Source organism: Chlorocebus sabaeus, chromosome 9 (genome assembly GCF_047675955.1).
Source record: "Chlorocebus sabaeus isolate Y175 chromosome 9, mChlSab1.0.hap1, whole genome shotgun sequence".
Taxonomy (NCBI): Eukaryota; Metazoa; Chordata; class Mammalia; order Primates; family Cercopithecidae; genus Chlorocebus; species Chlorocebus sabaeus.
Genome location: NC_132912.1, coordinates 8,153,287 through 8,168,350, shown reverse-complemented (window position 1 = coordinate 8,168,350; position 15,064 = coordinate 8,153,287). Strand labels below are relative to the sequence as shown.

The following is a 15,064-nucleotide window of genomic DNA, read 5'->3' as shown; positions in this document are numbered from 1 at the left end:
CAGGTATGAGAGGACTCACACGACGTTGCCCACAGGAATTGCCTGTGGAAAGTTCTCAAATGCTGAGACCAAGAAAGGAAGGTGGCATTAGGCTCACTGGTTGCTGGTGAAGCCTGTGAAATTCATTTAATCAGCTCCAACCATTTTGAAGCATTAGCGTAACAAGTCCGTCCACTGCACCGAGTCTGTGATCCTTCCTGGGAAGCCACACACCACAACTTCAGGAACCCATTCTGGATGGTTTCTGGAACATTCCATCCTCATACTAAATGTCTCTATCTGTCAAACAGTGCTCATCAATACATTTAAACCAGCTGCGCTGGTCCTGTTCATACCATTATTCTATTCAGGAATACACTGCAGATTTGATAACCAAGAATTCAGTCTCCTTAAAATTTTCACAAGTGACTTAAGAAACACGGATGGGGAAAAAGAGTTGTTCTGTGTATCAAATTTGAAAAACAAAAAACAAAAAACAAAAAAAAAAACCTATCCCAATCCAGCTGACATGATTGGAGGTTATCCTGTCAATCAATTTCCTGCAGAAAGCTGTCCTTCCGGAGGAGAGGAAATGAGAAACCGGGAATGGTCAGCGTGGAATCCATCCCTTCCCAAGAACTTACCAGCCTTCGCTTGGGCTTAATGAGGGGCCGGTTCTGTCCGTTCATTTTGTGGTAGAGCCCACAGGCATTGCACAGGTAATGCCCCGTGCCATCTCGCCGCCACAGTGGGGTCGAGGTTGCTCCGCAGTTCACACACTCCCTGCCTTCTGGAAACAAAAGCACAGATAAGCCACTTACGGAAGGAAAACACGCGGGAAGGCTGACAGCATTTGGAACTGGGGGAAGAAAAGTAAAATGGAGAACTTTTTTCCTTCTCCTTCCTCTTTTGGGGAGCGTGTCCCCCCTACCTCTTTCCAAGACGCTCCAAAGTTGAGCTGGGGAATGCTGTCCCCGCGTGACCGCTCCCCCCACACACATAGAGGCGCCCGCAGAAGGGGCAGATGCGTCGTTGCAACAGAACCCTGTTCTTGGCTTGCCCGACTTGATGGAGAAGATCGGGCAGGACCGAGAAGGAACGCAGATTCCAGCTCAAATACTTCCCTGAGAAAATCCTGAGCCCTGGATGGTGGCAAAAGCCAAACATTCCATTCATTTCCCTCAAAGGAAAAAAAGGAAGACAAAGGTGACCCATTATCATCATGGGTCTGTCTATAGAGATTGATTAAATAATGAAGATTAGGATGGGGGAAAGGAAGGATTAATCAATGGCTAGATAGGTGAACAGATAATAAATAGATGTATAGATTGATCAATCGGCTGATTGATTTCAGTAGCTAGGGTTTTAGATTTTACTTCCAATCAAACTGTAAACGTCCCCGGCTGGAGAGGAAGCGATTAGGACCCAGCAGGGGCTTCCATAGCTTTCCAGCCACTGTTACAGAGACTGAAGTTAAAGTATGACCCCAGCCAGGGTGTGCAGGGGGGAGATGCAAACTTTAGGCGGGGAACCCGGAAGAGGGGGAGGGAGGGAAGAAGGAAAAGGGAAGGTTGGGAAGACAGAGTGAAGCCGATCAGAGGAAGATCAGGAGAAGAGGCAAGTTAACGAAGGGGGGTGGCTGCTCATTAACCAAGGCCTGCCTGCAGTTTCTCTTTTTCCAAAAACACAAACAAACAAAATAAACGAAAAACCGGCCAGGCCGGTAGGGAGTTTGAGCGGCATATTCACTCCCTCAGCCCGGGCTGGAAAATGACCCAGACCCACCCAGAAAACTCCTTGGAAGAATCCCTTAAATTACCATTTCAAGACATGAGGGAGTTTGCTCACTGATTTCAACTTCTGCAGGAGGAAGAGAAAGATGCTTTCTAGGAGAATCTCCTTGCTTCTGGGGGGCCCAGGGACACCTGGGTCTCTAGTGCCCAGTCTCTTGGTGCCCGGAGAAAGCCAGGACTCCCCTTCCCTGCAGGAAAGGAGGCTCAACTCCAGTTGTTACCCCAGAGAGGGGAGGCCCAGAGGAGGACCCTGGAGGGTGGGTGAGGAAGAAAAATGAGCCCTGAAGACTCTTTTGTTTTAAGAGAGTAATTAATGACCTCCAACCTGCCTGGACCACTGGGGTGGAAAAAGAGAACCCAGTAGGGTCCTTAGAATTTTGATTCCCCTAAAAGGAGGAAAAATCTGCCTTGGCAGATACGGGACCTATTGGGCCTTTGGAAAGCCCCAGACCAAGTAGGAGGGATCTAGGGGGGGTTCACACTTGGGGGCCTGTGATCCTCTCCAGGGATAAGTTCTTTAGGAAAGGTAAAGACTTTTGCAAATGGAAGAAGGTCTTGCACCCTTTTCCATGAGAGTCAGGGATGGTGCCCACTAGTTTTTGTCTACTTTGCTTTTTAAAAAAAAAAAAAAAAATTGAGGAAGTAAGAGAGGTTTTTTTTTTTTGGCTCTACATTCCAAAAGGTTCTTAACCTAGGGTCCCCAGAGTGCCTTCGCTGTGCCCCAGAACCCCTGAGATTAAACACAAACATGCCGCAGTGTGTGCCAAAGGCGCCTTCCTAAGTACCCAACGGCTCTTCTCAGTTCTTGAAAAAGACTCAGGCCTGAATCACACCCAGACACCTTTCAGTTGGGGTCAAAAGCCTGAGGGATGTGGCAGACTGGATGTGGGGGAGGCTGGAAGGAAAGAGTGAAGGGTGAGTGGGCGAGCAGCCGGCTACAGCCCAAGCCAGGAGGCCACAGGCCTGCCTTTTTGTGTCCCCGGTGGCCTCTGGGTTAGCTCCTTCTAGGGCAGCACTGGCCCTGTCCCAGCTAGGACTGCAGGCCCACTACCCACCCTGCGCAGACAGGGGACCCCTTCGGGCTCCTCCCCTACTTGGGCACTGGGCAGAGGGCAGTGTGAGGAGAGGCCGCTGTGGTTGGAGGCGGGGAGCGTGGTTGCCACCCGGCTCCTGGGCACCCTGGCGCTGGGGGACCTCCCAGTCTGACGTGATCAGTCTGATTTCCTTTCATTTGCAGCACGCTGGGGAGGGCGATAGCTTCCTTTTCAGAAACACCTTGAAAGCTAGCAACGGTTACCTCTTCAACAAGGATCTGCACACTAGGGCAATTTTCTGTCTTGATTCACTCGGCAAGTTTGCCATTGCCTCTATGGGCTTTTCTTCTTCTTTTTTCCTTGCTGCCTCTGGTCTGTGACTTCAGCAAACAGCCAATTTTCCTAATGGAGGCCCTGACTCTCTCCTGCCTTCTTTCCTCCCCACTCCTCACCCCTGCCTGTTGTGAGCTGCTCAGGCAGACACCTCTCTCTTAGGTGACAAGAACCACAGAGCTGCGAGGCCTCTTGACATTCAACAGCTGCTGGCAAACGCCTCTTACTCCGCCTTGGCCTGAAACCCTGAAACCAGGCTGTGGGAGGGGGTAGGGAGCAGGGCAGGAGCTTGATCAGAGGACAGTGGAGGGAGATGCCCAACTGGAAAGGTGGCAGGGGAGCTAAGAAGCGGTCCTGGATACAAAGACTCTGTCTTTTGTTTGCAAAAGCTTCGTCCCAGCCCCGAAAGTCTAGGCGTTAAGACAGCAATAGGTGCCCTAACCACAACTTCAACCGTTTCCAGCGACAACCCCAAAAACTCTCTCTTCTCTGTGTCCTCCTTCAGCAAATGCATTTGCAAAGAAGAGGTTAAAGGGGGAAGAAAATAAAGAGAGAGAGAGAAAGCAACCACTAAAACCAAGAGAATCCCCTCCTCAAGAATTCCCACCACCTCCACCCCCTGCACAAGGAGGGGCTTCTCAAAACTTCCCCTCCACACTCCCAAAAGTCCCAGCTCTCTCGCCGCCCCCGCCAGGTGTGCTGTTCTTGGTTTTCATGACTGTGAGAAAGGAATTAAGAAGGAGGAAGTAAAAAGGCCAAATTGCAATGGCCTCCTCTCCCCCTTGCCAAAAAACCAATATCGGTGTATCGGTATTCCTAGCTCTGGCTTAGGGAAACCACGGCCCTCTCTTTCTCCCCTCCATGTTCAGAGTCTCACAGAAAGAAAAGAGAGGAAAGAAAAGACTAGACTTAAGGCAGAAAGTGTGCACAAGGGGGGGAGAAATCAAACACGGAAATGAGGGTAAAGAAACCAGAGTATCTTGGAAAAGTCACTCTGTCCCCTCCCCCCCGCACAAACCACTACCCCGGCCTCAGATACCACGAGCTCTCCCCAACCTCATAGCCTTACCAGAAAGAGAACTTAAAAAAAAAAAAAAAAAAAAAGAAGAAGAAGAAAAAGAAAAGAAATCCCATCATGACCTCAAAATGCACAGGTCTGCTCTCTTTAGATTTAGCGCCCCAGCCTGTGTTTCTGAGTCAAGCTGCACCCCACTTCTCCTTAATCCTTCCCTCCACCCCCAAGCCCAGCCCCTGCCAGGCACTGCGGCCACTTTGTGCCTCCAGCTCTCCTGGCCTCTTGCTTTCTTTTTGACTCCACCAGCTAGCCTGCCTCCCTCTCCCTCCTGCCTACTTTCATGTACTGAACATGCAGGTCTGAGTTCTTCTGTCAGCCTAACCGCATCCGGACTTTATTAAAGTTCCTGGCTCGGGATAAACAATGCAACTGTCGCGTGCAGCAGTCTGAAAATAATTGGATTAGCTAAAACATATCAACTAAATAGAGACAGTCCTGCTCAGGCAGTCAGAGTGAATGTCACCCTGGAAAAAAACCCTGAAAACCGATCTCATGGCCACTGGGCTCCCAGAGTACTCCCTCTGAAGTTTTTCAAACCCAAGCTTTGGGAGCTCGGTTTCAAGGCTGCTCATCTCATCCCTAAAAGACAAGTGATTTTCACGATTGCTTTCTATGTAGGATCTATACAGAGAGAGAGCAGAGGCAAGATACCCGGAGTGGATCAGGGAAGAGATGCCCACTCTGAAATGGACACACCTAAGGAGACATCAAAATCTTCACCAAACCCTGTCTAAAAATACAGTTAAATCGATCTCAGAGAATCCCTAGCCCTCTTTGGACTCAATTACTTTGGTTAGAAATGGAATTGGTGATGGACTGATTTATTTTTAAAGCCAAAGTATTTTGTGTGGGGGTTTTTTTCATGCAAGTAATGACACCAATTGAATAAAAATGCAGCGTGCTGCTAGGCAGCGCTTGCATTTTGGAAAGGAACAGAGCACAGGAAACTGAGATGCACACCTGGAGCACTTTTCCGTTCCTTTCTACCTCCTCTGGCTGCAGCTCAGCCAAGCAATATGTCCTAATACGGCTTCCTGCCCCTGCCTGCCCTGAGAGCTCTAGGAGACGCTTCAGGTAACTAACTGGGCCAGGCAATATTTGATTTTCATTCAACTCGGCTTCCCTAGTGCAAAGCCACCGATTTCTCTCGGTTCAGCTGAGAGCCCCCTTTTCCACGCAGAGAATATGTGTGCAGCTTTGGCCAGGCTCTTGCACACACTTTGTATCTACATGTCTGATAAAGGACTGTCCTCACTGCATGGTCCCCTTTGAGCTGAGCGAGAGGAACAGTCAGAATGACAGAGGCCAAAGGGGTCATAGAGGGACCTGTGTTTGTTTAGGCTTGAGGAGGTTTCGTTTTAGCATGAAACACTCAAGATTTATTCCCTCGGCCTTCCATTTGGTCTTGGAAACTGACTAAAAGTTACCAACCGAATCCAGAAGTCCTGCCACAGGCAGAAGAGGGTATGACTTTGTTTTTGTTTGTCTTTTTCCTTTCCCAGCTCATTGGGGGGTTTTAAATCAGATCCCACTTCCCCTCTGCTTCCGAAGCCAGGCGTGAGCTAGGATGGGAGGACATGCAGTGCCTTCCCGGCAGGAAGAATGGGAAGAAATGTCATCTCAGCAGGCTTTGGGACACACCGGCTCCCCTGAGGGGTCCCTCTAGGTGCGGTCCTGGATTGAGGAAAAGGGGAGGAGGGAGGAGAAGAAAAGGCCCCAGGGGAGAGCTGGCTCCTACCTGTGCTGGACCGGGCCTTGGGCCTGGACTTGCATCCGAAGCCGGTGGGGGAGCCACCCAGCAGACTGCTGGGGGGGAAGAGTCCGGAGCTGTACTCGGGCACGTAGGGCGGGTAGGTGGTGATGGGGTGGTGGGCCGACGAGGAGGCCCCCCCCAGGGCGGTCATGCTGCCACGGGAGTGGGAGGACTCCAGCTTCATGCTGTCGGGCAGCGGCACCTGGTACTTGAGGCACTCTTTCTCGTCCTGCCGGGCCGAGCCGGCCGAGCCCGGGGTGGACAGCGACGGGTCCGGGGAGACGTCCTTAGGTGGGGTGGGCGGGAAGGTGAAGAGGTGCGGGCTGGCGTGGCCCCCCGACAGGGAGGAGGACGAGGCCGGGGGATAGACGGAGAGGGGCCCCGGGGAGCCGTGGTGGATGGACGTCTTGGAGAAGGGGCTGAGGTTCCAGGGGGAGGCGGCGTGGTGGCTGCTCAGGGCTTTGCCGCCGTCCAGCCAGGGCAGGGATCCATGAAGCAGAGGCGGGCGGCACACCTGGCTCCCTGTGGGGCAGCGGGGAAAGGGCAGGAGAGAGAAGGAGGGTGAGTGTGACCCTGCAAGGCCCTCAGGGACACCTGGGGACTCTCTCCCTCACACCGGCCTCCCTTTCAGCAAAAGTCCAAGCACAGACAAGGGCTCAGGCCCATTCTCTCATCCCAGTGGTGGCAGGAGTACCTGCCTGGCACACCTGGGGGTCAGGCTGGGGACAGAATCCTTCACCCCTGTCTCCCACAGAGATGTTCCATCAAATCCAGCAGAATGAAGGGCCTGTGGCTGACACCCGAGAGGCTGCTGCAGAGTGAAGGGCCCCTTTGCTTATTTGGCCTCTCCAGATACACCGCCTAAATCACATTCCCCAAAGTCTCTCTCTAGAACCTGACTTGATTTATGGGTTTCCTTCAATGGCCCTGAGTTCCCTGACTCGGACTTAATCCCATTCAGCCTGATAAGAGAGCCGGCTGTGAGTGAGGAGGCCTGAAGGATGGAGCCCGGCCACACAACTGCTCCACACCAGAAAACGACCCTGGAGTCAGGCCCAGCTCCCAGCACTGAGTGCAGGAAGGAGAGGCCTTGGGACAGAAGTCAGGAGACTTTCAGGGTTAGTTCCCGGAAACCTAACCCAGTGCTTGCTCAGAATCAGCCAGGTTGCCTGCAAAAGGCCTGAAATGGGATTTGCAGGGACATTTTCATTGCTTGGGCTGTTGGAGAAAGTTCACAAGGCTGGACCCTGGGATGGCCGTTTTCTCTACTTTTCTCACCCTCCCAAATCCTAAAGGAGAAGGAGATAACATAAGGCCCATGCACCCTCAATAAAGCTACGATCCCACCAGTGCCATAGGTGAATTTTCACCTGAGCCCCAAAGACACAAAATTCCAGTTGATGTATATATTTTAAATCAAAGATGACTCAGACACAGAGTCTGTTTAGCCTTCATTTAAAACACACACGCTTAAAGTAGCTGTAACTCATACACTCTGAGGGGTTCATTTAAAAAGCAAGTGCAAATCCACACACTTCTTGATCTTTAAATCCGGTACCTGCCTCAGCATTTGACATTCGATTCAACCATTAAGAACAATACTGAAACTAAACTTAAGAGAGAGGAAGGGGAGGGGAGTGGAGAGGGAAAGAGAGTTCTCTGAACACCAAGGGTCAAGATTCATATTATGCAGGAAGTAGTATAGTAAATAATATTAAGTCTGCCTCTACCGCATTTCCACTTAACTGTTGATCTGCACAGAACGTGGGCAGAGAGCGCCCCATCCGCAGAAACGATTGTTTAAAACCTGGCGACAGCAGGGTAGAGGACGCCTGCTGCCGGAGGGGCTATGTCATCGGTGCCAAGGCAGGCTCTAAGTAGGGGGATCAGGGCAGAATTCGGTCTGGCTGGACTCAGAAAGCCTCACACTTTTTCTGACCAATGTTTTGCCCCTGTTTCTTCTTTAGGAACAAACTTAGAGCTGGAAAGTATTCGATCTTTTTTTCCTCAAACTACACAGGCCCGGTCTTCTTTTTTTACATTTCAGAACTCTCCTAAACTTCTCCAGGTGAAAGGGGGAAAGAGGTGGTTCTGGAATTGCCTCTATTTAAACGGGGGTGTATGCTACATCTTAGGTGGGAGGTTAGTGGAGGGCAGTACCCAGAAACAGAGTATAAGACAAGAGTTGCAGGCAAGGAGGCAACTTGAAAGCAAAGACGCAGGAAAATTCTGTGCAGCCGGGAATCTGGGAAACGTCAGATCCCTCAAACTTAAGACCAGGGTCCTCCCCTCCAAATCCCTTCAGCATCAGAATTCCATTCCTGAAGCCAAGAGGTAGGAGACCTGTCTAAAAACCAAAGGCACTAGCTTTGGGAAAAGGTCAAGAAGAAGGGTGTGAATAAATAAGTCTCTGGGGCCTTTCTGAAAATGTGCGAATTGAGGGACGCTGGCAGAGGCCGCCCCCCTAGAAAGAGCTAGCGGGTAACAGGGAACGCCAGGTTTTTTGGAAGAGCTGGGTTCCAGCCGGGCTTGGCCGGCGCCGGCTACCGGGCCCAGAGAGCCCGGACCCGCGGAGACAGAGCCAGGGCACCCCACGCCTGGGGACATCCCGAGACCCCCCAAAACCTGCAGCCGCGCAGGGACGAAGGGCTGCGGCCTGGCCCCCGCCAGGTGAGCGCCAGGCCCCAGGGCCACCAGCCGGGAGAGGCGCCTGCTGCGACTGTTTCAAAACACACTCTCGCGACGAGCCAGAGGCCTTCCTTGCCCATTTCCGGGCCCCAATTTTTTTGTAAATGAACCAGGAACGGCAGATGAGGGCTTTTGATTGACCTCTCCCCGCCCTCAGGTCCTTCCCGACCTCCCCAAGCCGGGACAACTGACGCAGCCGACAAGAGCCCCCGCACCCCGGGCGTACTCACCGTGGTGGGTCGGAGGGTACCTCTGCACCGTGGCCCTGACCGAGTTTCCGTAGTAGGGCGGGACGTGGTTGCCTTGACCGTCGATGTTAAAAAGCACATCCACCTCCTCCGGCAGCGGGTACTGCGCCGGGTCCATGTAGGAGTGGCCGAGGCCCGGGTGGTGCGTGTCCGGGTGCTGCCCGTTCAGCACGGCGGGGTGGTGGTGGCTTACCCAGCGCGGCTGGTCTGCCGTCACCTCCATGGCCTCGGCTGCGCTCGCGCCCTCTCGCCGGGCCCGGAACCCGCGCGCGGGGAGGGAGGGCGGTCGGCCTGGGAGGTCGGGGGGCTCCTGCCGTCGGAGGGTCGGGGGTCGTTGAATGATTTGCTTTCGGTGGGGGGATGGGAAGGCTGGGAAGCAAAGGTGAGCAAAGGAGAGGATTTTTAAAAAATAATCTTGGAGGGGTCTTTTAGCAAAGAGAAGACGGGGAAGACAAAAATCCAAAAACTGGGTACGGCAGGATAAAAGGGAACCAGGTTGTAAAAAGGGGCGACGACTCTGGAATTCTGCGAGCCAGGCTCCTCTGCACCGGGGTCCTCAGCCGCTCCGAGGCGGAGTCCCTTCCCGGGTCACCTGCAAGGAAGAGAAGGGGAGACCTGGATGAGCCCCTGGGTTGCTGGAGTGGCACCACCTCCCTTCGCGCCGCCCGCCCGCCCAGCGCACCCGAGACCCGCACAGGCGCGCGGGGAAACGGCCAGGGAGCCCGCAGGACTCTCAGGGACGTCCCTGCAGCCCGACTCGCGGGAGCCGGGGCTGGCTGAGCAACTTGGAGGACAAGTCCCGGGGCTGACTGTTGAAAGTTGGAGAACAAGTCCCTCCCTCGGGGACGCTGGTCCCGGGACCGTCCCCTCAGCACCTAGAAAACCTCCAAAAGAGGAGAGTTGAGTTTTTAAAATTGCTTTACGTCCTCCCAAGTGGTTGGGGGCAAAAAATAAAACGTAAAAAAAAAAAAAGTCACCAGTACCAACCTGGGTAGCGAAGAGCAGAGAGGAGGAGGAGGCGGCGGCGTACGACCTGCTCGGTCGGATTGCGTAGCTCGCTCTGTCTCGCTCTCCCTCCGTCTCTCTCACTTCTTCTCTCTCTCTCTCCCTCGCTCAGTATTTTTTTTTTTTTTTTTTTTTTTTTACAGGGAATGCATTCTTTCTGAAAGTATCAAGACGGCGCCAGGCAGCTCAGTGTTCGCAGACAGCTGTGGCGCGACGCAACTTAAGGAGGTTCTAGTGTCATCCGCGCCGAGGGGGGAGGAGCCTGGCGCTGGCGAGTAGGGGACAGGATCCCCGGCACAAGGAAACTGCAACCCAAACCGGCTCCAGGACTTCTCCCCCCGCCCCGCGCACCCCCGCCCCTCCTCCCGCCCCTCCACTGACCGGAAAGGGGCGCCGCAGAGGGCGGCCGCGGGCGGAGGGGCGGCGGGCAGGGTGGGCGAGGCCCGCGGGGCTTGGGGGCGGACGGGAGGGAACGCGCGCTCTGGCCCTTTAAATGTGGCCGCGGCTCCTGCCGATTCATTCGGGTCGGGTGGACGATTCCGTCCCAGTGCAGCCAGCCTGCCCCATTCATGAAGTTCATTTCGATGGGCAGACTTTTCTTTTTCAGACTTTTAAACAATAGGCACGCATGGATCGTTATTAGGACCCAATGCAGACTGTTTGGGAGAGCGCAGCGATGTGGGGAGACGTGCGCGTTAAATTGATCAGAAAAACAAAATGTTTCGTGTCAAGGTGCTTTGAGATTTGCCTCTCTGGCCGACTTCCTAAGAGGGTGAGGCATCGGGTAAAGGAGAGATGCCTTTGACTGGAGCGCCCGTGTCAATTTTGTTGTCACTGTCACCTCTTTCCCGAGCCTTCTGCGCTCTCCAGCCCCCAGAGTGAACACGCTTCAGCTGTTGCAGCTGCCCTTTCCAGACCTAATATTTGTAATCAATGTGTGCTTTTGACTTGAGTGGCAACAGTGAGGGATTAGAAAGGGGGACGGGAGGGGAGGAAGAGACTGTCTCTAACTCATTCCCCGAGTACGCTCAGTGTAGACGGACAGAAAGAATTCGGTCTTCACTCCAGGGACCCAACTTTTCCTTTCGCCCCGCCCGGAGCCCTACTTACTCTCGCTCCCGGCGTTTCTCCCCCAGTCGAGGAAACCAGCCCTCAGTCTGCACCGACCCCAACCCCGGCCTCTGGTCGGGACTCCACGGCGACCTTCCCCGGCTCGCGTGTCTCCAGGCCACGCTCTGCGCATTGGGCACCCCGGCGCGGAGGGCACAAGGCTGCAAGGCGCCCCAGAGAGGGGGGCGGGGCGAGAAGGGGCGGGGCCGCGAGGGGCCAATCAGCGGGCGAGGCTGCGAACTACCCGCGATTGGCCCGCCCCGCGGGCTCCAACCTGCACGGCCCGCTCGGTCCTTTGAGCCACTGCATCCCCTAGTGGCGCCCGGGTGGCTGCAGCCGCCGGCCCGAAAATGCTGCTCTGGCGAGCAGGGGTCAGGCGGGAAAAGAAGACTCCAAATCCACTCTCTGCTCGCCCCCAGGGCAATGCTGCGAGGAGAGGGAGTGGGTTCCCCCGCAGGCTATCCCACCGATGGGGCTGAGACCTTAATCTGGGGTTTTATTTGGAGACATTGTTCCCTCTTCGCTCCTCGACCCCATAAAATTCCCTACAAATGCAAAAATTCGAGATAGAAGAAGCCGTCCCTGAAAGTAAGTTCTGAAGGATTCCTTTCATGCGGTGAAGGAACATCAATATTCAGCTTCAACTTGGTGTGTGAGGGTTGTCGTGTTTTAAAACACTATCTCTGTAGAAAGATTAGTGAAATGTATTGGAAGAAGTAGTGGAAACGTAGCTCTTCCTGGTCTTGCGTTTGGATCTTCTTTGGAGTCCTCACCTTCTTAAATCTGATGTTTGTTTGAAATCAGGGCTGAATTTCCATATATAAGACAGAAAGAAAGAACCCTAATTTTTTTTAAAGAAAGTTCTCCCCCCACGTTTCTCCTGAGCCTACTTGGTCTCCCGTTATTAGGCTGCCCAGTTAAGAGGCATCGATTTTCCTTTCATTCTCTGACCACTCGTCTCTCCCGGGCCAGCCAAGCTGCCCGCATCTTCTGCTCACAGCGCTCTCTAAACCTTTTAATTATTTAGTTGCTGTCTAACATTCACCGGAAACCTCTCCACAAACAAGGAGAAACGAACGCACATGCATTTTTTGCTAAGAATCCCGGGATTAAGATGAAGGATAGAAGCTGAAAGAAAAAATGAAAAATGTTTCTCCGCCTGTCAATTGGGGGGTGGATGCGCCACGCAGCGTGAGCCCAGCTTACAGCCACGCGTAAAACCAAGAGCAGCCCTGGGTCCTGCGCGCGGAGACCTCAGAGCCGAAGAGAGAAGTCCCTGCGACAGAAACGCTGCGGATGCCAGGTCTTGAAAATGCTAACTTCTGAGGCTAAGAATTATTTTAAAGACAAAAAGAAAAGACTGGCGAGGAGGCCTTCCGGTGCGGGGGCGCCTCTCCGCTAATTTTGAATGGGGAAATGGGGATTATTCGTTTAAATTCAGTTGCCAGCACCAAGTCGGACTGGCCGGGGATGGAGAACAGCAACCCCCACCTTTAGAAAAATAAAAAATCTCCGAAGGCCCTTCTTGGTCTGGGTGGTTTGAGGCTGGCAGAGAGGGGTGGGGGGCCTGGGGCTGGATGCCCCGGGTAATGGAGCCAGCCGGTAGGGGGTATTTAACATTTAATTCCCAGCCGGTCCGCCCCTGTTCCCGGACTGACAGTGGGTAATTGGGAGAGAGGACGTTGCTCTTTTGATGGCCCGCGCCGGCCAGTCTCGCCGACGCCACACTGGGTTTGACGTCACGGGCCCAGCCCTGGAGCCGGGAGCACAGGGCAGCGGGGGAGGGAAAAGGATGGGAGGGGGATACCGAGGAGGGAGGGCCGAGGTCGGCCCCGGGACCCACGGGGAAGGAAGGGGGAAGGGAGCGAGGTTGGAGAGGCTGCGGCGCGTGGCCTGAGGCGGAGAGTCGGGCTGCGGGGGTCCGGGCCAGGCCAGGCGCCGGCATGACCCGCCTCGCCAGCAAGAGCAGGCCGGGCTTCCTCCTCCCTTGGCGGGCGGGGGAGGGGAAGGGGGCTCCTGGCCGGGGGGAAGGGGGAAAAGGTGGTCCTGACTCTCCCTGTGCCACAGCCACAAAGCTGATCCTGGCCTCCTGCGGAGGAGCCTGAGCGCCTTCCCGCAGACCTGACGCGACCCCTCCCCAGGTACCTGGGCCTCGGCCTGGTCTAGCGAGTCTCCTTCCTCCCAAGGAGCAGCCAGCGGAGCTCGGGTGGAGGAAAGCGAGGAGGCGACCAGGAGGATGCCGCCGCCGCCGCCGCCGCTGCAGGGCCCGGGTCTTCTGTAGGGCACAAGGCCTCCCTCACCAGGGTAAGGGGCTGGCGATCAACCTGGACGCCTAGGACCCTGGGAGCAAGCATCCCGCAATTGAGCAGGCGACGGCGCGGCCACCGCCTGGAGAGGAGCGGGGGCCCGGGGCGGCGTGCGGGGCAGTGGCTGCCGGCTTGGCCTATCTGAAACCCCAGGCCTGGAAGCCGCTACTTTAGGCGTCAAGTTGAGCCGGGTATGTGTGTCCTCTTGGGGAAAAGGTGAGAAATGGAGCCGGAGTTTCTCCGCTTGGTAGGGGTTAAGCTGGGACCCACACACACCCCTAAACACATGCCCACGTGCAAGTCCCTCCCACCCGCCCTCCCAGGGGCGAAGAGACCCTGTCCCGGTGGAAGTGGGGAAACCCAGTCGGGTACAGAAAGCAGAGGCCACGGTGCAGAGAGGAGTCGCGGCTTTCCGGGGCTCAGCCCTAGGGCTACGGACCCAGGGTGCGGAGATGCTCGCACCACCCACCGGAGCCAGGCAACCGATGCTTCCAGGCGAGCTCCGCGGGGCCGAGGTGCCTGGAGAACCGGCCCCTGGCGCCCGCGCGCTGCCCGACCTGGGTAACCGGCAAAGTGGAGCCCCGGGGTCGAAGTCCTAAAGTTACTAATCCCGCGCAGGGGGAGAGAGCGTGCCTCGGGCCGCCTGGGGCGGTCATTTGAGCGTGTTTACTTAAAGACTTTGCAAGCAGAGCGCGCGCGAAATCGTCGGATTTCCAGCAAGGCAGCAAATATTTGCAGGCAGGAGAAAGAAGCGGAGCCGAGCCGCGCCGCCGAGTCCCTCCCCCCTGAGCCCCGGCGCCGGCCTGGGCGGACCCGGCCGCGCAGTTAAAGACAGAAAAGAAACCGGGAATCTGCGAGGCTGGGGGGCGGGGAGCGACACGAAAGGCCAGAAACTGCAGCACGGCCCGAGGCCCTGGCGAGCCGGGCCTGGGGGAGGAGAAGTCCCTTCCCATTCCAGCTCGATCAATCTTGCGGGGCTGCGATCGGTCAATAAAAACAGTGTGAAGCGGCCGCTGTCGCTGTGAGTCTGGGGAGGAAGTGGAGGCCAAAGGTGTCGAGGCCGGCGCCAGCGCCCAGCACCAGCCAGGTCCGCGGCCCCGCGGTCTGCACGCCGCAGGCCGGGGGCCAGAGCTTTGCCGGGAGCAGAGCACGGCCCGGCGGGGCCTTTAATTGGGTGTCTCCATTTTAATAGAGGCCATTGTTCGAGCAATTAGCGAAAGACAATAACCGCCCAGAGGCGTTTAATTCGATTCCCTGCGCCGGCCGCAGTCCGCACCGGGGCGCTCTGGAAGAGTGGCCGAGGCTGCGCGGAAGGGAGGGTCCGCTTGGGGAGGCGCCGGCTCCTTTCCTTGCTCGCTTTGCCTTCAGTGTGGGAATTGGAAAGGGCGACTGGGGCAAGATGAAAGCGGGGCGAGGGCGAGCTGAGCCAGGCCAGGGCGGGAAACCTGTCCCCGGCCTCGCCAGCCCACGCCGGGCGCCCCCGGGATCGCCGCGCCTTTCCCTGCGCGCGTCCAGCTGTGGCCGCCGCGCAGGTCCCCAGCGCCTGTTCAAAGGAGAGAAGCCGGAGGACGGGGCCGTGAAAACTGGCCTCCTTCCTCCTTAGCCCCGGGTCCCCATTTCGGTCACCCGAACCATGTCCAAATTTCCTTCCCTACGGTGGGAGGAGGGGCAAAGGAGAGATCCTGGATAGTGGCGCGCGCACACCTCCCTCTCCAACCCAGCCAGTCTCACTACCCCTCC

At 55.7% G+C, this 15,064-nt stretch overlaps 1 protein-coding gene across 4 annotated transcripts in view; it reads right to left on the bottom strand.

Moving 5' to 3' along the window:
- The window catches only part of GATA3 (GATA binding protein 3), a 29,860-nt gene that overhangs the window by 10,267 nt on the left and 4,529 nt on the right, over window positions 1-15,064 (bottom strand). Inside the window, exons 1-4 of one of the 4 annotated variants that reach the window (XM_073018707.1) lie at window positions 11,019-11,098; window positions 8,886-9,495; window positions 5,953-6,489; window positions 624-769 (exon numbers count right to left, since the gene is read on the bottom strand). In XM_073018707.1, coding sequence (XP_072874808.1) covers window positions 624-769; window positions 5,953-6,489; window positions 8,886-9,126 — 924 coding nt within the window. In that variant the 5' untranslated portion in view covers window positions 9,127-9,495; window positions 11,019-11,098. Of the gene's footprint in view, window positions 1-623; window positions 770-5,952; window positions 6,490-8,885; window positions 9,496-9,890; window positions 10,124-11,018; window positions 11,099-15,064 lie in introns of those variants that run through there. The other 3 variants (XM_008002226.3, XM_008002225.3, XM_037983328.2) reach the window with 3 other exon arrangements.